This window comes from Panthera tigris, chromosome B4 (assembly GCF_018350195.1).
Source record: "Panthera tigris isolate Pti1 chromosome B4, P.tigris_Pti1_mat1.1, whole genome shotgun sequence".
In the NCBI taxonomy this organism is placed as follows: domain Eukaryota; kingdom Metazoa; phylum Chordata; class Mammalia; order Carnivora; family Felidae; genus Panthera; species Panthera tigris.
The window spans coordinates 78,262,192-78,287,273 of NC_056666.1; the positions used below are offsets into that span (position 1 = coordinate 78,262,192).

General features: G+C 49.0%; 1 protein-coding gene across 1 annotated transcript; it reads right to left on the reverse strand.

Annotated features, from left to right (window-relative positions):
* Positions 1-279: 279 nt before the first annotated feature.
* Positions 280-6,808, reverse strand: LOC102948539 (keratin, type II cytoskeletal 2 epidermal). Its single transcript, XM_042990830.1, has 9 exons — positions 6,197-6,808; positions 4,989-5,203; positions 4,582-4,642; positions 4,246-4,341; positions 3,410-3,574; positions 2,984-3,109; positions 1,953-2,173; positions 721-755; positions 280-626 (listed from the first exon to the last, which is right to left on the reverse strand). The coding sequence occupies exons 1-9, from the start codon at positions 6,806-6,808 to the stop codon at positions 316-318; spliced, it is 1,842 nt and encodes a 613-aa protein (XP_042846764.1). The 3' UTR covers positions 280-315.
* Positions 6,809-25,082: the final 18,274 nt, after the last annotated feature.

The following is a 25,082-nucleotide window of genomic DNA, read 5'->3' on the forward strand; positions in this document are numbered from 1 at the left end:
CTCAACAGAATAGTCCTCAGGAGGAGGACCACCAAAGGGGCAATGCAAGGAGGGGCCAGGCAAGGGGGCATGGCTGGAAGTACAAGCCTGGGCGATGCAGCTTCTTCCGGGGGGGGGGGGGGGCAGGGGGCAGAGGGTGTCACTGGCTCCAATCAACTGGTTCGGAGAGAAGATATTTCAAAAACCTATGTGAGCAACCCTTTCCTCCAAAATGTCATCAGGGGTGGAGGACAAGGTTTGATTTGCTGCCAATGGGATGTACAGAGACAGGCTTCTACATTCTAAAGCGGCAGAATCGACAGTAGGACTCCATCTTTATCTAAAAGAGAAGGTCACGCTGGAACTGTAACCTTCACCTGAGCCAGAACCACCCTTTTCAGAGCCGGAGCCCCCTCTGGAGCCGCCTCCAGAGCCATAGCCCCCTCCAGAGCTGGATCCGCCTCTGGAGCCCCCTCCAGAGCCATAGCCCCCTCCACTGCCCCCTCGGGAGCTTGATCCTCTGCCTCCAGAGCTGTAACTGCCACTTCCAGAGCTGTATCCTCCTCCTCTAGAACCGGATCCTCTGCCTCCAGAGCCAAAGCCGGCCTTAGATGTCATGCTCGAAGACACGGTGCTGCTTGTCACAGCTGTGGGGAGAGATGGCATCCCCGTGGAGAGTCTGAATGCCTCGGCATCCTCCCGACACACCACCCACAGGGCAGGAACACCCCCATTACTTACACACAGTCACGTTGCTACTGAGGTCTCCAGACATCCTGTCAGAAAGAGAGAAAATAGCTTATGGCAGAGCCCTTGGGTTCTGGGTGGCTCAGTCCGTGAAGCGTCCGACTTCGGCTCAGGTCATGATCTCATGGTTTGTGAGTTCGAGCCCCGTGTCGGGCTCTGTGCTAACAGCTCGGAGACTGGAGCCCGCTTCTGATTCTGTGTCTCCGTCTCTCTCTGCCTCTCCCTCACTCACGCTCTGTGTGTGTGTGTGTGTGTGTGTGTCTCAAAAATAAACAAATATTAAAAAAGAATTTTTTTGAAGAAAGCAAATTCCCTTCTGATTTGCAACCCGTGTTTGTATTTAAATCCATCTGAGGTAGTCTGCTATTCAGAATCCCAACCACGCTAGAAATTTTGAAACAAGGCTACACTGTGAACATTCAACTGGGAAAGAACTGTAACCCTGTACAGCCTCCCTATTCTCCCCTCCTGCCCTGCCCTCCTCTGCTTTGTCTGAAATCTGTCCCACTTCTTCTTGCAGGGCATGGCCTCAAAGACGAGTCCAGAGCAACACCCTGAGCAAAGCGGCTCCTTCCCCATCATACTGGCTTGCTGCTGGCCTGGGGTAGCTTGTCCCCTTCCAGCTGCTTCAGCCAAATAAAACCACTGGGGATGCTGGTGACACTGACAGAGGGCTCAGACAGCGTCGTCAAACAGAGGAAGAAAAGTTCCCTTTGGCGAGTTAGCAAAGGGTTCAGTCTGTCACTCCAGAAATCTGCAAAGAACCGGGTCTGGCACCTGCTGCAGGGGAGCTGTCAGCCAGTCAGCATGGTCCAACACGTGATCCCCCTGTTCTGGGTCGCAAGGTGGAGGCAGACAAGGCCATCCACCCAGCAGACCCATAAACCAATGTCTCGTACTCTCTAGGACCAATGTGATTTCACAGCATTTTAGTTTCTCTTTCAGAAAAGACCAAGATTAATGTACTGCTTAATCTACTTTGATTTAATTTCACTTAACTGGGTGTAATTTAATCTGACTTGTTAGTCATGCCATATTGATAAATCTACAACTGTACGTTAATGCTTTGGGTCCTGAATGGCTGCTTGGGGAATGTGGTGACATCAGCTCTCACCTGTCAGAGGTCCTGCTCCACCCCTGCTTTCCCTGCCTTTGCCTCCAGCCCCGGTTCTAGGAGAGAGGGGAGGGTGGACCATGTGACCCTCCTGCTTCCCAAGTGTCCCCACCTGCACTCCTCGCCCTCCAGCAGCTTGCGGTAGGTGGCGATCTCCACGTCCAGGGCCAGCTTCACGTTCATCAGCTCCTGGTAGTCCTTCAGCAGCCGGGCCAGGTCCTCCTTGGCCTGCTGCAGGGCATCCTCAAGGTCAGAGAGCTTGCCCTGAGCATCTTTGAGGGCATGCTCTCCTTTCTGCTCCGCATCCGCAATGGCTTCTTGCACACTCTTACACTGGGAGAGAAGGAGAAAAGGTTTCTGTTAGTCTGGAGAGCTGAGTCTGCCTGGCAGAGGGGGAGGGGAGCAGATGTGTTTAGGGTGTGAGAAGCCAGACTCACTGGCCCCGGAAGTGTTGGGTCCCCCTGGAGTTGATGCAAGTCGCAAACAAGGATGCTGAGACTTGCTGCCATCTCTGGGGCATTGCCTTCCAGCTGCCTCTGACTGGACCCTGATGCGTTGCCCATAATGACCCTTACCTCACAGCACAGGGCCAGAGGCACTGTCCCGGTCTATAGTCGCAAATGAAAACATCCCATGTGGACAACTTCACAGAACCCCTGCTGCCTCTGGAGTCCATTCTCTGCCCCACATTGTCTCTCCCAAGCCACCGTCCATCCCCCGGCCAGCTCCCTGCCGCGGCTGCTGCCCCACCACCGCACCGCCACTGGTGTTTCAGGACAGTGCCAAGCATGGAGGGCAGGCTCTGTCTGCCACCCCCACCCCCCTGCCACCAGCCAGATGACTTCTTGCCTTATTTATTATCACTCCCTTCCACTCATGGAAGCAATCCAAAAGGTAGCACAATTCTTTCCCTGCACTAATCCTCACTTTGGAATGTCTCTTATACCACCGTAAAAATTGTGATAAGCCTTAAATTTTGTTACACTCAAGGTGGTTGGGATCGACATATGCTAGATTCGAATTCCTCAGTTTCTCCTCTCTCTCACACACACGCAGTTGCACATACTCACCCATACACAACCTCCCACCCACCCGAGCCTCACTTGACCCCCAGAGCCGCACAGCCTTGGGGGCCACGCCCACCTGCTTCTTCACATGGGCGATCTCCCCTTGCAGCCTCTGGATCATGCGGTTCAGCTCACTGATCTCCATCTTGACCTCCTTCAGGCTGTCTCCGTGTTTCCCTGCAGTAATCTGGAGCTCCTCGTACTGTACGGGAAGAGGGCAGTGGCAGCGTGGAGGAAGCTTGGCCCAAGCCAAGGTAAGTCTGATGCAGGCTGGGTCAACCAAGCTGCATTTGTGGGAGGTGGGGGACCGTCTCATGTCCCCTCAAGGACTTGGTGCCATTGTCAGTTGAGGGCAGTTGAGGCACTATGGACACTTGCTTGGGAATGATGCCCAACTTCCATTAGACAAAAGCACCAGTAATCTCACGGGACACATTCCGGCCAGGGTGAAGCCCAGCTTGTTAGACAGAGCTGAGGCTCTCTGTGCTCTCCTTGCACTTGCCTTGCTGTGGTACAGGGCCTCGGCCTCTGCCTTGCTCTTCTGGGCGATCTCCTCATACTGGGCACGGACCTCGGAGATGATGCTGTCCAGGTCCAGGCTGCGGTTGTTGTCCATGGACAAGACAACGCTGGTGTCGGTGATACTCTGCTGCATCTGGGACAGCTCCTGCAACACACGGGGAGGTCTGGCCATGGCTTCCCTGCCCATAGCCAAAGTCAGTGAGGAGACATTCCCCTCCCCGGTGTTGAGGACATATGGGTTCTCAGACTAAGCTGGGTGGGATACACTGGGTGGGATTAAAGCAAACATAAACACCAATCCCAGGCTTCTGCCGAGGGTGTCCAGAGAATTATGGGAGTCGGCATTTGTGAGCCTCCTAGTTTATAGCTTTCATCACTTATGCAATTTTGATAAGTTTGATGCCCCCAGAAGGAAGCCTGTGGATGATAAATGTCTTAAATTTTACTTCCTGTTTCAGAAGATATGTGTGCACCTGGGCAGGGAGGGAAGGTCTGCTGCATTTTGATCTCTGAAGTACATTAGACGTAGGGATGGGGACAGGATAGATCTCTTCCTAAGGGGAGCTGGACACTTGAGGAATGGAGTGAGGGAAGTTGTTCTCTGTTTCCTGAGCCTTACTTCTTGTGACATCAGAGGAGAAAGCTCCTCTCTTCCGAGGCCTACATCACCGAAACCTCCTTAGTGGCTTGCAATGATGGCAGGTTGAAGTCAGCCAGTCCACAGACCCCACTCATCCCACCTTTTCACAAATTGGGAAGGGCTTCCTTGGTGGGAAGGGTGGGAAGCCAGGGTGTCTCCAGGAGCAGCCTCCTTACCGCATCAAAAAGGAATTTCATGAACTCAAGCTCCTGATTCAGCACATCTGTCTTGGCCTGCAGCTCCACCTTGGTCATGTAGACATTGTCCACGTCCTGCAGAAAATGTGAGGGGCCTCTGGTGAGACTCATGCACTGCTCAGTGTGCAGGCCCCACTCCCTCTCTCTGACCCTCTCTTCTACCCAGTCCCTGCTAACTGTTCTCCCACATCCCCAGGCACCTCAGGTGAGTCTTGTCTCCACGGGAGCTCATTTGTTCTCCAGCCTGTCTGCTTGGACCCAGCGGGCTTCCGAAGCCCCCTCATTCCCACCCAGCCATGACATGCTCTGGCTCACCTTTTTAAGTGTCACAAAATCATTCTCAGCAGCTGTGCGCTTGTTGATTTCATCCTCGTACCTGTGGGGACCCGGGGACACAGCTGTTAGATTAGTTCCAGCTTGTTTACTTTTTTCTTTCTCTTTTCCGACTGGACCCACCCTGAATTCTGCATTCTCTGAGAATATTAAACACTCTTTTAACGATCTAAATTGTAACTATGATGTCCCAAATAAGGGTGCTCTTCTACAAATTAACTTGCAAACATGGGGGAAAAGCCACGATCTCTAAAGCCCTACACGTCTTCCTCACAAATGATCGACACGTGAATCGACCCCACAAATGCAGTGGGGAGAGGCATGGCCTCCTGGGGGGTGACTGGACAGCTATGATCAATATTGATCTCCATTCGCTGTTTGCCACCTACTTCTTCTTAAAATCCTCAACAAGATCCTGCATGTTGTTCAGCTCTGAATCTTGTGATGTTCTCTCTGCAGACAGCGTATCCACATATTTCTTCAGTTTGGCAATGTACATTTGAAAGATGGGCTCCAGGTTGGTGGTGCGGGTGCTGACGTCTATTTGCTGTAGCAGCTCCCATTTGGTCTGCAGTACCTGGTTCTGCTGCTCCAGGAACCGCACCTACAGGGTGACCAGAAGGAGAGCACATGAGCTCTGGATCACCCTTCCCCCCCAGCGGGCCACACTTGCCGGAGTCCGTTCTGATCCTGCTTCGGGACTTAGAGAAGTCTCCACAGCTTTGTGCTCACTAGCCGGATGCTGGATCCGGCTTGAGCTCCCTGCCTCCACACTTGGAAGGTTCTACAGACTCCTAATGTTATAGCTGGCACTTTCCATGCAGAGAACTCTTTTTCCTACTTCACCGCCCACTGTTTTGTTTGTGGCTGCTCCCAAGACTCCAGGCCATTTCCCTCTCCCATCCTAGTTGAATTTCCGGCAAAAGTCCCATAAGGTCCTGGGCAAACCAAAAATAGGCATCCCCTGGCACTGATCCTAAAGGTGCTGAGTGTGAGAGCACCGGAGGGCAGGGCTCCTCGCTCTGATTTTTACAAGCCTCATAAATTTCTTAGGCAAGTTCATCTGCCTTGAAATAGGGCAAAACCCTGTAATGCTCAAAAGTGACACCAATAAAGACTTTCTGGGTCACAAAACTGAGAATGCTTCTCTTAAAGGCAGGAATCTCTTTCATCCCCAAACAGATGTTTCGGGTGCAGCTTCCCAGAACATAATGGACTAATAGCTTTCCGGGAAGGAAAGACTATCTCAGAAGACGTCTTACCAATTCCTTCCAAAATCGGCTGGCACGTGGCCTGAACTTCTCAGTCCATTTTACTTGCCTCTATCAGTGTTTCCACGATTTTCAGAATTTTCCATAAATATTACTTATTTGGGCTGAAGCCATAAAGCCAAAGATGTAAATAATTCCTAACTGCAGACTGTCTCAGAAGACGTGGCCCATGAAGCCAGCACGTCGCCCATTTGGGAAATACACCAGGCTAGTTTGACTACACCAATGGCTCCTGGAAGAAATGAATCTGTGCCATTGGCTCGTCAGGTAGAAGTGGAAGTAGGGCATCCTGAGCATCAAGAGAGAGCCAGCTTCTCATGACTCACCTTGTCAATGAAAGAGGCAAATTTGTTGTTGAGAGTTTTGATCTGCTCCCGCTCCCGAGACTTCACATTCTGGATCTCTGGGTCAACTTTCACGTTGAGAGGCTGCAGGAGGCTCTGGTTGACAGAGACTTCGTGGATGCCTCCACCAGGGAATCCTCCAGGCCCCATGCCACCAGGACCCCCAAAACCTCCAAAGCCACCGCCACCTCCAAAGCGGCCGCCGCCGAAGCCGCCTCCACCGAAACCGCCGCCTCCAAAGCCGCCGCCTCCAAAGCCGCTGCCTCCACCAAAGCCACTGCCACCTCCAAAGCCGCTGCCGCCTCCAAAGCCACCTCCTCTGCCACCAAATCCACCACCGGAGCCGAAGCTTCCACCTCCTCCAGCCACACTAATGGAGATGCTCTTGGTGCCTCCAAGACCAACAAGGCTCCGACTGCCAAAGCCGCCTCCACCGAAGCCCCCTCCGCCACCGCCATGGCGGCTCAAGCAGGAGAAGCTAGTGGCCGATCTCCGGCTCCCACCGGAGACCACGGCTGAGCCACTGCTGAAGCCCCGGAATCTTCCTCCACCTCCTCCTCCTCTTCGAGATTTGCACGAGATCTGACAACTCATGATGCCTTAGCCCAGTGAGGGAAAGTGAAGGTTCCCAGACGAGTTAAGGCTAGAGACTCCGCTCTGCTACTGGGAGACTGTCAGGGCCCCCTTTTATACCTGCCAATGAGGTATTGATGTGCATGGGCGTGGGCAGACTGATGCACGGGTTTGGTCTGCCTGGAAGCTACGCCTGGTTACTGATTATCAAGCTAATAGCCATTAAAAATCTACTAATCAGCTCCATCCCAAAACTTGCTTCGACTGCAAACTTCTCCTGTTTATCTGGGCATCTGTCATGCAATTCGATTTTTGTGAAATCATCAAAAGAGGAGATCAGGATGTGGGTTTCTCAATCTGAAAAGAGACCTTCTGCAGAATGCTGTTCCCTGCTCTGGACCAACCCAAGGGAGGGCAACTGCCACTGGGCCTGTGCAGGCTTGCCACCCAGTGAGGCTGATGAAAGAGGTGACAGATTTAGAGACTGAAGGGGCCCCTCAATAGCAGCCTTCGAGTCCTCGCTTTTCCCTCTGCTCCAGGAAGAGTTTCAACCAGTGCTTTTGTAGAGTACAAATGTAACACGAAGAAGTATACATACTCTCATAGAAAGAAGTCAGCCAAGGGTGTGTCAAAAGAGTTGTTGTTTTGACTCTTTCCCATGCCATACCAGGAATGCACAATAGCCAGTCATTGAGGAGAGGACAATTTTCTTTCCTGTAACCAGAAGTCCTCATGGGCATCAACTCTGTCATCTTTAGACATGAAAACCCAGAAGTTGAGGGGCTTATGGAAAGTGTCTCTTTTCCTGGGTCTGACTCTGGGCACCCAACAAAAGGTTGCAATCAAAAGCCTTACATAACTCCAAGGTCCAAGTGTATTTTGATTTAACCAGTCAGTGATCACATATCGTCAGGTGATTCTGCTAACCGGTCAGGAAGTCCAACTCCACAATGAGCACCAGGGACGGATGAATATCAGAAAACCCATCGAGCCACCAAATGCACAGAGCATCCACTCCAAAACTCAATCATAGTCCTTCCTTGGCGTGTGTGGCCGGGCACTGTGAGTACTGGAATCGAACGTCCATCTGGGTTTGAGTCCCAGTTTGTGATTTCCTGGCTCTGTGACTTTGAATTAAATGTTGAGGCTCTGTACTCTTAGCTAGAAAATGGAGAATTCACCCCAAGTGTTTTGAAGATTATGACAGGACACAAAGGTTAGGTATTCACTATTGTTTTGTATGAAGCAAAGGTATCTCCTCTTATCTTGTGCTAAGACGATGCATTCCACATAAGCCCCATGAGTCACAGAACTAGGATTTCCCAGGTCCCAACATAAGTTTTGAGTTTAAGTCTCAGTTTCATTGTATTTTAGTTAAGTAACGCTGGATGATTCATAATCCTCAAGCCTCAGTTTCCTCATTTATAAAGAGAACTATTTGTCCGTTGTAAAAACAGAACAGGTCACATACACATGTGCTAAACACAGTTCCTAGTTAATAGCAGAAACTCCAGAAATGTTATTTCCTTTCTCACATCCCCTCCACCCAAATCTCTAATTCTGTGTCTTCACTACACGGCCACAGTGGGAAATGACAGTGAGGAACAGGGAACCAGCTCTTCATGATACTTGATGTGCAGTAAGAGAACGCTGAAGGAAGCAAACCCATGTGTCTCCTTGATTTTTTCCCCCCAATCTGGTTTATATAATCATAATCATGCAAATAAATCATAAAGCTAAAAGCTTTGGAGAGAGCCCCAATCCAAAGTCAAATGTGTCATTATCTATGGGTATCTGAGCAACGCCCTAGTTGGCCATTACTCCACCATGACCGTGCCCAGGCCACGCCAGCTTCAGGAGCAGCTTGGTCCGTCTGTGAAGGAAAGGGATGAACATTTATGGAGCATCTGCTATGCCCCAGGCTGGTGCCGGGCACACAATCTGCATGATTCACCTCTCTTTGGTTCTGCTTTCACACCGAATCTCCCTTCCGATTCTCTCCACTGGGCCCCTTCCCTTTCTAGACTCATTTTGCCAGTTTCTGAAAGGCAAGTCGAAGAAGGAGAGTCATCCTCTTTTCTTGAGATGGGGAGGGTAGAATTAATGCAACTTAGATGTTATATAACATTTTATTTCCATATCTTTACCTTTTACATAATCTCCATGTGCTTAAATATTATGTAACATTTTATTTCCATATTTTTAAACTTTACCTCAACATGCTCATCCAGACAACATGTTCTGCATTTTTTAAGGGAATGAAATGGGACTTCAGACTAGTTCTGGCTGTGATTTTGCTGCTGACCTCCACTGTGGTCTTCAATTTCTTCACCTATAAAACGGGAACATTGGGGCACTTAGGTGGCTTGTCAGTTAAGCATCTGACTCCTGATTTTGGCTCAGGTCATGATCTCATGGTTCATGAGTTTGAACTCCGTGATGGGCTCCACACTGTCAGTGAGTCATACCTGCTTGGGATTCTCTCTCTCTCTCTCTCTCTCTTTCTCTCTCTCTCTCTCCCCTTCCCCTGCTTGTACACACATGAGTGCTCTCTCTAAATAAATAAATAAATAAATAAATAAACATTAAAAAAATAAAATGGGAACATTTACCCTGGATCCCCACTGTCCCATAAGGATATTAACCTGTTGGTGTCATGAGTCTCTGATAACAGAACAGGGATCCTATAGGACAAAATCCTTCTTTCAACAAGCTGCTGGCAAGCCCAGACCCCTAAATGCTTTTCCTCATCAGGTTTCAAAAGCCTCTAGGCTGGCCAGTGGAGAAGAAAAGCAAACCCCAGTGTTATGTGAACTGTTCAGCCAGCGAGACATACATATGGATGCTGACGTCAGATTCTCCTGGTAGAAATGAATCCCCCAGCCCCATACTCCCTTGGCAGCCTGTGTACCTCCCTCACAGCCTATTGCGGTCCTCTTGTGTTGTAATGAGCCATGTCCCTGGACTCCTGCAGGGCAGAGCCAGGCTCACATTCATCTTTACCCCATACCCCCAACCCCTCACTCAGAGAACAAGCCTAGGACCCAAAAATCATTTTAGGTTTGGGATATGGAACTGCCAGTCTTCCCTGACATGGGAATGTGATGCTAGCAGTGTTTGAGCCTTCACTGCCTCCCATGCACCTGTTCCCTAAAGATCCCACCTGGACCTTGTCTCAGGTTTCTGACTCCATCAGGGAGGGGCTTCCCTCCAGAGGCCAGACAGGTTAGTCTCCCCTTCCAAGGACTCAAAGCATCCCTGAACCAAGCTGCTGAAACCAAGTGTTTGGATTTCAAAAACAAAAACAAAACAAACATCAAACCCTCCTCTTCCAGCCCCTGCCGCTGAGTTCAGGGTGCTTTAGGGGCTAACAGCCGTACAGAGACCAGTAACATCGAAAAGTTCAGGAACCCCACAGGCCGGAAACAAGCCGTCTACAGGCCAGCCTGCAGCCGAGACCTCTTAGAGGAGCGGATGCCTCATCCTGGTCCCCTTACTGGCTGCTAAGCCAGGCACACTCCATCAGAGTGCCTAGACGCTGCTCCAGAGAGCTCTCTGGTGGCTCCCGGGGCCAAGGGAAGGTGGGACAGGAGACTTCCAGGCTCCCAACAGGAGCCACCTGCTCAGTATCTCCCCTGGGGCACTTCATTGTCAATGATTATGTTAACACTCCTCACTCAGTCTCTAGTCCCAGGGTCGTCCATTGCAGCCCAGGAGCCCACCTTTCTTACCTGATGTGTCTTGTTTTTTGTTTTTTGACTCCTTTTCTTTTTTTTTTTCACTGAGAACCCTACAGCTATTGATTTTAAGGTGTCCTGGCCAAACTGGTTGTAATTGAGAAGCAGGGCTGGTGACCATCCAGGCACTCACAACACTCTGCTGTGTGGACTCCATTTGGAATGTGGAGTCTCTGGAACATACTATGTAACCGGCGTATCAGGAGATCGGGGTGTGCCCACCGCTCAGAAACAGCACAGACCCCAGAAACAGAAGAGGGACAAGGGCAGGAACACTGCCCAGGACACAGCAGGGCCTCGACACATGTTGGTTGAACCAACGAAGCAATCCAGCAATCAAGCAATGAAGCCTCCAACACCGTGCCTGACACACAGCAGACACTCAACAAGTCACTTCCTTTCTCACTGCTGCAGCCACAGATGTCACATGGAGTTCTAATTTCCTAAGTGGGAATTTTCTTTTCTTTTTTTAAATTTTTTTAATGTTTATTTATTTTTTAGAGAGAGCGCGCAAGCAGAGGAGGGGCAGAGAGAGAGGGAGACACAGAAGCAGGCTCCAGGCTCTGAGCTGTCAGCACAGAGCCGGATTCGGGACTCAAAGTCACGAACCGTGAGATCATAACCTGAGCCAAAGTTGGACGCTCAGCCGACTGAGCCACCCAGGCACCCTGGGAATTTTCTAATTCCAGTAGATCTGCGGCAGTGGGAAGCTACACATCCCTGCTCTGTTCTCCATGGGGTCGGTCCACAGCTGAATGAACTCGGTCTGTCATGGCTCCTACAACCCACTGGGGCAGGGACCTGAGTGTTTCCATGTGGTCTAGTTAACGATATCACTCCGACATTTCTGCCTCCATGTTCTCACCTGCAACACGCCTTCACTCACACAGAGAGAGCTGAAAACGGGTCTTTGTGGAAAGTTCTTGCCCTTCCCAGCCTCATCCCTTCCTCATTCCAGTCTGTTTCCCAGACCAAGTTTTCCTCTCATACTGGCACCAATATTCTAACCCTTGCCCATTGACCATAAAGCCACCCCAACATAGAAAGACAAGACAGCCATCACAGATATTCATCCCATCTTGGTAGTGATTTCAGAAAAATGGGGGTGTCATAATTATACCACTCAAGCCTTCCTCACAGATCAAAGATGCCTCCAGGCTTCCCCAGATTTAATGCTGCCTCTTTCTTCCCCTACCCCTCACTCTTGGGGTGTCTTCTGGCTAATTCTGTATTACACTGCTATCATTCACAGCTATCAGTCACCCTCAGTGCCTCTACCCGGGCACTTGCCATTTCTTCAGCAGTGCCTCTGTGCCAAGTTTTCAGCCCACACCTTTCCTTCCACCCTCAGCACCCCCCCACCCTTCCCCATCATTTAAATCTGCCCCCCATGTGACCTCTTTTATTTCTTTCAAGGCTTCCTGTGTTGGGCTGCCTGGGGATAATGGTAAGAGGAGGCAGGTGAAGAAACATGCCCCCCAAAAAAAGGAGAGAGACAGGAGTGCCTTGGTGGCTCAGTTGGTTAAGCATCTGACTTCAGCTCAGGTCATGATCTCACAGTCCGTGGGTTCGCGCCCCACATCGGGCTCTGTGCTATCAGTTCAGAGCTTGGAGCCTGCTTTGGATTCTGTGTCTCCCTCTCTCTCTCTGCCCCTCACCCATTCACGCTCTCTGTCTCTCAAAAAAACGAATAAGTGTTTTAAAAAATTTTTTTAAGGAGAGAGAGAAAAGCATGAAAACAAATGGAATCGTAGAAGACCAAACAAATCTCCTCTCATTTCAAGAGATTCCCACTCCTTGTTGTAGCAACAAAGCTCTTTAAGATGCCTTCAGACCTGTGGCTCAGGGATGCCTCAGTTGGGAGGAATAGCCAAAGGGCTTGATTCTGGATAACATGCTAGCCACAGGAATTTTTATTAAGAAAAAAGGATAATTGTTCAAAATTTTCAGGCCAGCTTTTTTTTTTCCCACGTCAAAAATCATGGGCCTTTCAAACTCTTCTTTATTTTTTTTAATGTTTTATTTATTTCTGAGAGAGAGAGAGAGAGAGAGCGCACGCGCACATGTGCAAGTTGGGTAGGGACAGAGAGAGAGGGAGACACAGAATGCAAAGCAGGCTCCAGACTCTGAGCTACGGGGCTCAAACCCATGAACCAGGAGATCATGACCTGAGCCAAAGTCAGACGCTTAACCGACTGAGCCACCCAGGTGTCCCTCAAACTCTTCTTTAAAAACCTTTTAAACCTTGGGGTGCCTGGGTGGTTCAGTCAGTTGAGCTTCTGACTCAGTCTCAGGGTCTTGAGTTCGGGGTCCTCATTAGACTCTGCACTAGGTGTGAAGCCTACTTAAAAAAAAAAAAAAACTTTTAAACTTTAAAAAAAAAGCAAATGAAATCACTGCTAATTAAACAGTGAATGTTTAATAGGACTAGTGCCATCATTCTGGATGCACTACATTCATGATATGAATTATAATTTTATGAGCTAGAGGCACTCTCCATAGCGTGTCAGATATCCAAAGTCAGTGTATTTGTTTCTATTTAGCAGTACTTTTATAAAGGAAGCTTTGTGATAAACTGAGAAAAGCATGGTTAGTTGTAAAGGTCGAGTCCCCCTGCCAGTAAGTAACTGTGTGACCTTGGCTTGTCACCCCTCTTGTCAGGCTTACCTTTCCTGTGGACTAAGGTGCTTGGAAACCAACAGAAATGGGAAGAATATTGGAAGTGGAGTCAGAGGATCTACATCCTCTTTGCAGCCCTGTGACCGACTGACTCTAGAACCTAGGGGCAGCCCTCCACCTTTCTGAGCCTTGGTTTTCTCATCTGCAAAATGGAGGCATTGAAAACCAGTCCCAGAAGAATCACTTCAGTTCAGAAGTCAGCTTGTGCTTTGAGCGGACATGAAGAAGTAATGCCCTGGGAGAGGAAGCAGACCCTGGAAGAACCTGGAGAGCAAAACGTGCAGACCCAGACCCCGATTTTGTTTATTTTCTCCCTGAAAATAAAGAAATGTCAGGAGGGAAGGGGGGGAAATGGCAGCAGCAAGGCAGACAGAGGGAAACCGTAGAGGAAGGAGAAGGTCAGACAAGTGTGGTTTCAGCTGAGGGAGAGCTTGGCCAGTGGGCAGGAACTGAGATGCCCCTGCAGGCTTGGGCAGCTAGGATCTGAGAGGCACGATTTCATTACATCTTGGGTACCCAGCCATAAGCTCCTCCAAAGCTTGTATCTCTGTTTTTCAAAGATGCCTAGAAATAGAGTTGATAATAAATAGTTGTCTCCTAGAACTTTGTTATTTTTTAAGTTTATTTATTTTTGAGAAAAAGAGAGAACGAGCAGGGGAGGGGCAGAGAGAGAGAGGGAGAGAGAGAGAATCCCAAGCAGGCTCCGCACTGTCAGTGGGGAGCCCATGGCGGGGCTCAAACTCACAAACCCTGGGATCATGACCTGCGCCGAAATCAAGAGTCGGACGCTCAACACCTTGAGCCACCCAGGAGCCCCAATAATTGTCTCTTTGAAATAGCATTTCTCCAGACGCTGACCACAGCAGCTAAAACCCAGGTCTGCTGCTTCTCCATTCATCTCCACTCTTGGGCCTCACAGTTCACTAGCACCACTGGGAGAAACAGAGAACTTTGCCTCTTGCTTCTGGGGCTCCACATTAGCCAGTCAGAAACATTTTAAGTAACGCCTATCTGGCCAGGATTTGGAGCCCCTGGGATGTGAAGTCTCCAGACTCTCTCCCCTCCCTAGGGTGGAAATAACTTTGCTGTTTCTGGCATTTGTCTAAACCCGGATTGGCTTGGGTTTGCATGTTTTTGTGCTGTATCTCTCCCACACAGAGCAAGATCCAGAGACGGAAATGTCATGGGGCTTCTCGGTGAAATTCCTTGCAGGAGGAGGTGAAGATGGAGAGTCTGTATGGGCTCCGCCCTCCCCACCAGTTCTCCAAGTCAGCATTTCAGCCAGTAGACACCAGAGGGTCATATGCTGAGAGTTTCCCGGGCATCTTTCAGGGAGGATCCCAGGCAGCCATGCCCTCTGCTCAAGGCCAGTCCTCTGGAGACCCTTTACTATATCCATGGAGTTGGCTCCCTGTCCATAGAGTGGAAGTCCCCAGAAGACCAGGATGATGTCCATGCTTCTCTCGGTAGGCTTAGCTCCACGCCGTTCACTATTAAGCAGAAATACCGCTTCTCTGGTAAGGAGAGATGGGAATGATAGGATTTTATGATGGGGATGCTGTGGTAGGGTTGTCTAAGCAAACCCGTGACACTTTCTGTTGTCCTGTGCCATGCGGATGCTAGCCAGGCACAAGCCACCCTACCCAGAGATGGCAGAAAGGAGGGCAGCAGTCACCAAGCAGGGCTTCCGCAGGGGACACAGCGGCTGGAGGCACTGACCCATGGAGGGCACAGGAGTAAGGTGTCTACCTTGTTTGGCCTCCTGGGCAGGACCTTAAATATTTCCCTTGTCTGTCCTTTCCTGTGTGTGTGTTTCCTGTTCCTCATCCTGTTCCCCAAGGGTATGGTATGAGATGAGGAAACCGAGGCATGGAAGGGTTTGCTATAGTGACACAGAACCGGCGCCCAGGACACATGTTGTCTGCTCACCACAAGGATTCCCAGAGTCTTTCCAGACACCAAGGGGCCAAGAGTCTGGAAGGGCCACCCACCCGGCTCCTCTCCACACATTCCCCTCCCCCAAGGAGACCCTGCTCCGAATCCCCCTCTGCTAGAAAGCTTTTTCTGATTGACCCCAGGGGTGCCTGCTCCCCCTCAGCACCTGTGCACCCTCACATCTGTGCAATAAGTAGCACCCCTTCCTCAAGTGGTCAAGCCATGTTGCCCGTCTCAGCCCACAACTCCCGAGCCAGGTTCTGAAACATGAGTCTGTGGAGCTGTCCATAAAGAGACCATAGCTGGGCTCTGGGCAGTTCTTGCAAAACCGTGTTCTTACAAAATCTTCGTATGGGGCTGTGCAGTTTCACTGAAGAGATGGAGTAAAGCTCTCCCAGAGTCTCCCCCGGGGGCCCGTGACCCAAATATGTTGACACACCGCTGTCCTGAATTGATCTCCCGCCTTTGTGTCTCCTGTTGCCTGCCCCGGGCCTTGACTCCCAGAACTGGCTTTGGCACACGATGTTGCCTCAAGTGTGCCGACTGGCTCGTCTCTGTTGGGCCACTGCTTCCCAGCTGCACACGGGGGTCCAGGGAAGAGGCCTTTGCCAGGTCAAGATGGTCAGGGTTTCTGTTCACATTCAAGATGGTGGAGATGGTGGACAGGAACGAGGAGGAGGGAGTGTGGATGTGGGCTGAGGGGTGTTGCGGGGAGAGGGAGCATGATAGATTATCAGACAGAGTGTGAGAAAGAGGCCTGGTCTCATCCCTCCTCCCGTGTCCCAGAAAATGGGTATGTCACAAGCTAGAAAGGACAGGACAAGTCTCAGCGTCCTTCTCCTCCCTTCCCAGAGTGTGAATTCAGCTCACAGCCCCTGTGGTATGTTATTGCAGGAGACAGCAGGGAAGGACCAGGGGTGTCGCTGAGAACAAGTTTCAGACGCCCTCCAGCTGCTCTCTTTGGGCACAGAGATGTCACACAGCAGCACTCCCTGTGCACTGCTCCAGGGACGGCAGGGAATGAGGAGTAAATCAAGCTCGCATCTGGGGAAGTTGCCGCCTGCCCTGTACAGGGGTCGTCAACCACCCTGGGGGACTGGATCTTAGCACTTGTAGGGAGGCAGGGAGCTACAGAGTGTCCTGGGGTGCTGGAGGGCCGGCAGGGGCAGCCGCTGGGGTGGATGTGACTCAGTGGGTAAATCCCCCCCTGAGAGGAGTAGAGCGGAGCCTCAAGAGAGCAGGGAGTGAGGAGCCCGTCCCGCTGCTAATCTCAGTGCTGTTGAAAGAAGTGCCAGGCTGTCTGTCTACACAGTATTTAATAGCTCCCACACCCTTGGGGTTTATCTCTTACTCACCAACCACCCCCTCTCCGGTATTTTCCACTTCCCTTCTTCCCGAGAGCAGCAGCTGGGAGATTGGGTTTAGCTTGACCCCCAGGATTACCCTGCTCCTTCCTAACCCTTGCCCTTGCAGAATGTTCCTACAACCCCAGTCCCCCCACGGACCTTGGTGTGGGCCTGGTGTCCTGGCTCTCCTAAGGGCAACTGCTTTCCGGGCAGCAACCTGGAGGATATCATAGTCCAGCAATCTGGGCTGCTTTGATGGTCGTGGAAAAGCAAGCTTTCCCTTTGCCCTAAACTCAGACAACCACCTGCGAGGGGGGCGCAGTCTCCACCAGCTTCTCTTGGGAGCCGGGCAATGAGCAATCCCAGGCAGCGAAGGGGAGGGATTTCGGCTATGCTACGGAGGAGGCTGGGAGTGGCCAGAGGAGGTGAACTCACTGGGCTTTAGCAGTAGAACCCGGGTCTCAAGCAGCCTCCCCCATTCCTCGGGCAGACCAGGCCCCCTTCAAAGGACTGGGAGGGCACAGCTCCTCATCAACCTTTGTGAGGCTCCTGGTGGGGAAGCAGTACGAGAGGGAGCTTCTGAGACCCGGTCCATGGCTGAGCTGCCCTGCTCTCACTGGGTGGCAGAAACACAGGCTTCCAGAACTGGGCCTTTGGGGACTCTTCCTGTCCCCCTTGGTCTTCTCCTTGCCCTCTTTTCCAGTATCTCAGTGGAAAAAGTGACCACAGTCTCCCAACAGAAAAGATTCTGAGGGATTCTGTGTTTAGTGGGAGAAAAGCTATGACAATAAATGGCCCTCACACTGTGCCTTGGAATACACAAAGGCCACGTGGCATGCTGGTTAAGGACATGGATTTGTGTCACAAGCCTGGGTTGAATCCCAGCCCCACCATCCGCTAGTTTCGTGACTTTAAAAGTGTTACCTACCTTTTCATGGCCTCTAGTCCCTCATCTGTAAAGGAAACATAATGACAGTATTTACTTCAGAGAGTTGATACAAAAATAAATGAAATAATTGAAATAAAATAAATGCAACAATATGCGTAGCACTTGGCACGATTTCCAGAAGAAAGCAAATGTTTCTATTTTTCCATTGTCTGCAGAAGTGGCAGACAATGTCTAGAAATGTCAACATGGTGGTAATAACATAGAAACAACATCACCTCCTAGGCTGCATGTTGTCACCCGACATCGCACCCCTGCCTGAGGCTCTCAAGCCCACCTCCCTGTCCCCCTGCTCCCTGGAGCTCCTGTCCCTTGCCCAGTAGGGTCCCCTCAGCAGTCAGCTCAGCCCTGCTCAGTTATGAACCAGCCTCTCAGAGCTAGAGGTAACGGAGCTAGGATATGAAACTTCCCCCCTGAATATTTCATTCTTTTTCTTTCCAAGATTTTACTTAAATCCTAGTTAGTTAACATATAGTGTAGTATTCGGTTCAAGAGTAGAATTCGCTGAGTCATCATTTATATATGACACCCCATGCTCATCCCAACAAGTGCCCTCCTTAATACCCATCACCCACCTAGCCCATTCCCCATGCACATCCCTCCATTGACCCTCAGTTTATAGTCTATCATTGATTCTACTCTGGTTTGCCTCCCTGTCTGTTTTTATCTTATTTTCTTTTTCTTTCCCTTTTCCTATGTTCATCTGTTCTGTTTCTTAAATTACACATGTGTGAAATCATATGGTATCTGTCTTTCTCTGACTGGCTTATTTCACTTAGCATAACACACTTTTTAAAAGGAAGACTCTTGAATGCTCCAAGACCCACAAGAATGAAGCCATGGGGAGGAATGAGGGACAGGACTGCGCCTTGTTCCCCAAGGGAGGAGCCTTTCCCAGGAACCCCCAGCTATGTGGCTACGCACTGGCCCCACTCCGCATTCAAGCACGTTCTCCAGGAAGGACAGTGGTAATGATGTGCCTTTTGTGTAACACTTCAGATCACCCTCATAGAGGGCATTTCATTTTCACAGCCTCCTTCTGAAGGAGGTCGGGCAGGTATTATTATGCCCATTTCACACATGAGCACATGAGCCTATAAGGTAGTAGGAGAATTGCCTGAGATCACCAGGTGAGTAATGTGGCAGACCTCCCTCTGTGAGCCCCACTTCTGCTCACTCCACCTTCTTCTGCCTAGTGCCTGCTCCCCACGCATATTTGAGAGGGGTGCTCTGCCTCTCTGAAATTCTCTCCCCTGCATTCTAATATCTGGATTGGCAACTCAGAAACATGTTAGAGACCACCCCAACTGCTATTTGTAAGAAGACACAGAGTTCCGTGGCTCGTCAAGGTCGCGTGACAGAGGAGGAACGAGCCCAGCCCAGCAGCTCTGCCTCCTGACAGCATGGAATTTCAAGCCAGAAAAGGTAAACCAACTGCAAGGGCTTAATAAATACCACAATCAACGCTCAATTACCACAATTATGGAACACAGGAAGTAAACAGGAGTTGTGTCCTTTCCAGGCTGTTACATCTTTCATTGCAACACTTCCCCCAGGCTGTTAAGGCACCAGACTGATTGCTCCTTCCTATCACACCTCTGTGGATGGCCAGGGCAGAGGCTAATAGGTTGGGTCCATGGGCAGTATCATCCAATGCTCTCTCCATCAGACCTTCAATCACCACAGATTGGTGATTGTCCTGCAATGGGATGGACTGCATTTCTTGCCCTGGTCCTGCCAGGTACACACCTCTCCATGGTGACATGTAGCAGGTCACAAGTACCAGTGAGGTGGCATGAGACTCCTACCATACTGCCTTACCTCAAAGGTTGATGTCTTCACCATGGAAACCTTGTTTATGCATTGTCAAACCAAGAGAGAAGATTATTGAGGAGAAGGCAGCCAAAACTGGGGAGCATCCCCTGGAGCCTAGGGGAGTTTCTTCCATCCCAAGCTCACCCTAGCAGTGAGCACAGTGTGAGTGAAGACATTCAAATGTCAACCTGTAAAGAAGGTTGATTAAGAATGGTTTCAACTGCAGGAACATCTCAAGCTTTCTTCAGGGGCACAGAGGTAGCACATTCTGTTTTCCACTTGCCCAGAATGTTCTTCCACCTCCACCAGTCATAGGACAAAAGGGAATCAACTGTGCTCACAACAGGTGAAACTTAAGGCTGGTCATAAAAGGGACTAGTCAACTACCCTGTTGCATACAGAGTAGGAATGAGGAGAGTAGAAATGTGTAGGTTGCTGGATCCAGAAACCTAAGCCAGAGGCCTGCCCCTCCCCACACCCCTTCTCATCTTCCAAATAACTGAAATTAATTAAGGACTTATATGTAGCTAGAGGAGGGGAAAGATGGTTTCACCTCAGTCCTTGCCTCATGTACACCCATCATGAACCACCGACACGCAAGGATCGAATTTCGGCATTTTCTCAACTGAACAAACAAAAATGTTCTCCACCTCACCTATCTGATCAGTTCAAACCAAGATGACACTTTTATACTTTTTAAAATAATGAGTCAAAATATCTGGAAGTTGATTCTGAGACTTGGGGAAGGAAAAGAGAGGAAGAAGAATATGGGAGATTTGGGAAGATTATGGGAGAAGGAGGTAGGAGGTCTCAAGGATGGAAGTGCGTCCATTCACAGTTGACTCTCTCCTGCAGTACCACAGCCTCAGGAAAGGCCAGTCTACTCATATGCGTCTGGTGGAGATTAACTTTACATTTCATCAGACAACTGGATGGGGGTGAAAGATCTTCAGAGAGACCCCTGTCACTGCCAAGCAAGAACAGGCCTCACCCTCTTCCTTACAACAATGATGCGGTCCATCTTCAGTGGAAGTGACCATCATGCCCACCCTTGGTCATCCTTGATCCCTTCTTAAGTCCTAATTTTGCCCCAGTTCTTGCCCTCAAGTTCACACTAGGTTTTCAGGGGGTCATTCAGACTTTCCAAATGTTCAGGATTGAGCTCAACACGCAGGGAGGGAGACCTTTTCCCACTTCCAGAGACTCTCTGTACCAAGAAGGATTTAGCTGCTTCCTTATGTCTTTACAACTAACAGAACAGAACCAAAAAAACAAAAAAAGTCTTTTTATCATTCTCAAGAACTTTCTGATAATACTCAAATTACATGAGCTTCACCCTCACTGTCCCCGGGAACAATTGCCTTGAGGTGACCAATACAGGTCCCACCGTCATGTGTAAAGGAGCCTTTGTACCAGCAGAGGACACTCTGTACTGCTTAGAACAGAACCTATTGACAGATTGGAAACTGGGCGTGGGCATGAGGGAGGGGTGGGAATAACCCAAGGTGCACCTGGGAAGGTCATAAGTTGACTAAGACTGTTCTATTTTTCTGATAATGGATGACAGGGAGTGCCACATTCCCTCCAGCAGATATGGGAGGGGCAACACAGTGACACAGAGCATCCCAGGGCAGCTTGGGTATCCATCCTTCCAACAAACACCAAAAATTGGTGGAGCCACCCAAATGTCTTGTGGGCATCTTTACCCTGTCTTTCATCTGACACAAGACGCCAGCACATTGTGGCTCCAGGAGGCAACTTTGTAGACACTTCTCTGACCTCCCACCATCACCAGCCTATTAGCTGCATCCTCTTCACAAGAGAAGGGGCTGGTAGTGCCCGCTTCACCCCTTTCACCTGACCAAATCCTGACCATATTTCTAGGCTCTTCTCAACTTGCAGCTCCTCCAGGAATCTTCTTCTCACTCTTAACTTCTATTCCTGGCTGTTTTTTGAAATGTGCTCCAAGAGGGACTTGATTTCCATGACATCACGCTCCCATCCGGCTCCAGTACACTCTACTGATTTTCTTTGTCTGGTCCTTAGGAAGAATAGTCTAGTGGGTCTGTTCTTGGTTCTCCCCTTTCTCTCCTTTTTTTTAAGGGAGTGCGTTTCTTTAATTGCAAATGAAACAGAAACTAATGGAAACAGTTACACAATTCAGGGGGTCCATCTCTGAGATGGAGATAGAGATTTTCCACAACTCCTCTCCTGCAACATGTGCACCCATGCATGCACTCTTACACACACACACACACACACACACACACACACACACACACAGAGTTCACTTGAATATCCATGCCTCCTATTCTCTCCTGGATGCTCTAAAAATATTCCAGCCAAAAAGTATCCTAAAGCAAGAGTACTGCCCTAGAAATCCTTTGGAAATCTGTGGAGTCATTTTTTGCTTGTCACTGTGGTTTGGGGGGCTGTCACTGACATTTCCTGAGCACAATCCAGATTATGCTAGACCTCTTGAACAACTTTTGAATGCCCCACCATTTATGTGGCTCAGCCCAGAACCCAACTCCATATCACACACACATGCCAAGTGGTTTTCCTCAGTTTTCTGTTCTCAACAACTGAGTAGTTGAGGAATGCAACAGCTGTGTAAAGAGAAGACTATATTTTCTTTTCATTAGAAAGCTTACAGGAATTTTCACCTTTTAGGAAAACTGTGTTGGTCATATGGCAAAGCTGCTCATAGTCTTTAGATTACCAGTACAGCAGACCTGCATTTGACCTGCATTTGTAGCTGGTTCAACACTTGGCAATTCCACCTGTCAGTGCAAACATCTGATGCATCTTTGTGTTTTCTAATACAGTCCTGCCTGAGAAGTTACAAAGTGAAATACAGATGATATTGCTACCAGTTCTTTTTTCCTTTTTGTGTTTCCTTTGTATTGCAGTCAAGTCACTGTGTTGATTTGTTTTCATTATATGTGATTGCAAGGTTTACCATCTATGCTTTCCTTTTGCCTATGGCAAAAGGGTATTATTTTAATTTTTGTTATAAAACAAAGGGCAATGAGACTGATATCTTTACAACAACTGACCTAAAGAAAGAATATTCTTTTTCAAAATAAACTTTTATCAGTGTCCATAAAGCACCTGTCAAAGTTTCCACACACATTTTTGATAGAACAGAGTAGTTATGAGACTTCCTCATAGTCCCTCCAAGGGACCAACAGAAGGTCCCCATTCCAATGAAGACTGTCTGGGAGGTTATGGTTCCCAAAATTCCATACAAAGCCATAGGCTCTAGCTCAAGATCATCTTTTGAATTTTCTCTCCCAAAGGCGTGTGCACAGCCCCTGAGGCTAGTGAAGACCCTCCCCCAGGGAAGGGAGTAAAGATGGCAGACTTGAGCTAAGCTCAATGAGGACCTGAGAGGTTGCAGGCAGAATTACTGGGTTCTGCTGTTTCCCCAGGGGCACTAGATGGTTGTCTGAGGACTGGAATTGTAGGAGAAGAGGCACTTAGTGTGTGGGGATGGGAGACGGTGGGAAGGCCATTCTTCTTCAGAGTTAGATGAATCTCAGAACTCTATTAGGGACTTGGCTATGTTCAAGCCACACAGTTATGGAAAGAAACTGGCCAGTTATGGAAGGAAGACTGGCCACTGAAATGACTTCTACAACACTGTGACCATACTAGGAAGGAAAATTGCCCAAAGGGAGCCCCAAGAGTAAAGGAAAGAATTCTGTCCCTCCAGCTGAGACACTAGGGGTGAGACATATGAATCTAGACCCAGGGAGAGTAGTTGCGTGCAGGCAACTTAACATAAGGGCAAAATGCTGAAATTGGCTCATATGCTGTGGTATATAGGCAGAAGTCACAGCCAGCCTCCAGAAGGCTTATATGCTGAAGAACATGCAGTTCAAATCCCAATGGAGACAATCAAGTCTACTGGGTGTTTGGAGGGAGGCCGGGGTGGCAGGACCTCTGAGAAAGAAGAATGAATATATATGCATATTTTTGCTTGCGTGTGCATACATACCTTTGGAAAGATGCCTAAGCAACTATGGTTACCACAGAGAAAAGGAACTCAGTGGTGGGGGATGGGAGAATTTTTATCATATGGTTGTTCTTATAGATTTCCATCTTTCTGAGTATTATTAATTGCATAAGCACCAAGCATCAAATTAGCACTGGGCCTACCCAAGGATGAAATGTGGGAGTCTAAGATTTTGAGAGGGCATCACTAGATCTGGGAGACCTCGCTGTCTTGGTTAGACAGCTCCTGAAGAATTATGTCTGCTCTCGTGGACTTTACATTTTCTCCTTTTGAGCAAGCTTCTCCTGTATATATATATACATACATACATATATATATAATATATGTATACATACACACACATATATGTATGTATATATATGTGTGTGTATGTATACATATATATATATTAATGTTTTTTTAATTTATTTTTAAAGTAGAGAGAGAGAGACAGAGCATGAGCGGGGGAGGAGCAAAGACAGAGGGAGACACAGAATCCGAAGCAGGCTCCAGGCTCTGAGCTGTCAGCACAGAGCCCGATGCGGGGCTTGAACTCACCAACTGTGAGATCATGACCTGAGCCAAAGTCAGACGCTTAACTGACTGAGCCACCCAGGCGCCCCTCCTGTATATTTTTTACTTTCTTTCCTACTGTGTGTTCTCAACAATTCTCCCTCTACCCCTTCTTCCTGAGTTCTCTCATAGATTACTCTTTCAAATTTTGATGAAGTTCAGTTTATACCTCCAGCCCCAGTAATTACATGGAGAGAGTAGAGGCTCCTCAAAAGACCTAAGTCATCATTTCTCCACACTAGCCCTCTTGCTACATTATCTGTTATTACCCAAGCCAGAACCGTGGAGCCATCCTCAACTCTTCCCTTTACGTCACCCATCCCCAACCCACATACCAATCCATCACCAAGTCCTGATGATTTGAATCCCAACTACCTGTGGAATTCAGATCTTCACCCTTATTTCTGGCCACCCACCCACCTCTAAGGACCTGAACTTAAGGTGTAAGAATTTTTGTCTGCACCTTTGCCATCATTCCCTATCAAGTCTTCCTATTCCAGTATGGTCCCCTCCAATCTGGCCTGAGTTATTCCTTTAAAATACCCATCTGACCATGCCAGTCTCCTATTAAATCCCTTCACTGGCTCCTTCTCACCTATCATAGCAGTGTCAGCCTCCAAATACCTGGGGGGAAAAATGGCATTTCCATGAGCAGGCCTCTCACAAGCAGAGCAGATTTCTCACAGGATGTTCAAGTACAAGACAAACTGTGGCTCATGCTCAATTCTTATTCCGCCAGCAGTAAAACAACCCCTTTGTCTCCCATTGTCCCTGTACATAGTAGGCTGTAATAAGTCAATAGGTCCAAAACTCCACCTGAGAACTTCTGACTTACAAACTAGAGTCCAGATTCCTTTGAATGCCTACAAGGATGGTCCTTTCTGAGTGAATCTGATGAACTTGTCACCTTCCTTTCTCGTCACCAACTTCAAGTTCCTTCAGATGATCAAATACTTCATGTAATTTCATTCTTCCACACTTAACCCATATTATCTCTTCTCTCTGGAGTGTCCTTCTCTGCCTTAAATGTCTTTGTCTGTCTTGTCTGCCTGACAAACTCCTGTTTGTCCTCTAAAACCCTGCCATGCACCACTCCCATATGTACCCTTTCTATACCTTTTATATTACAATGCACATGGGCTGTGTGCATTGTAATGGCACATTTGCATACATCCCATCACCCAAGTCTCTAAGCTCTATGACAGCAAGAACCGTGTCTCACTCATCAGAGCCTCCCCAGTGTTTGGCCTTGTCCCTGACACAT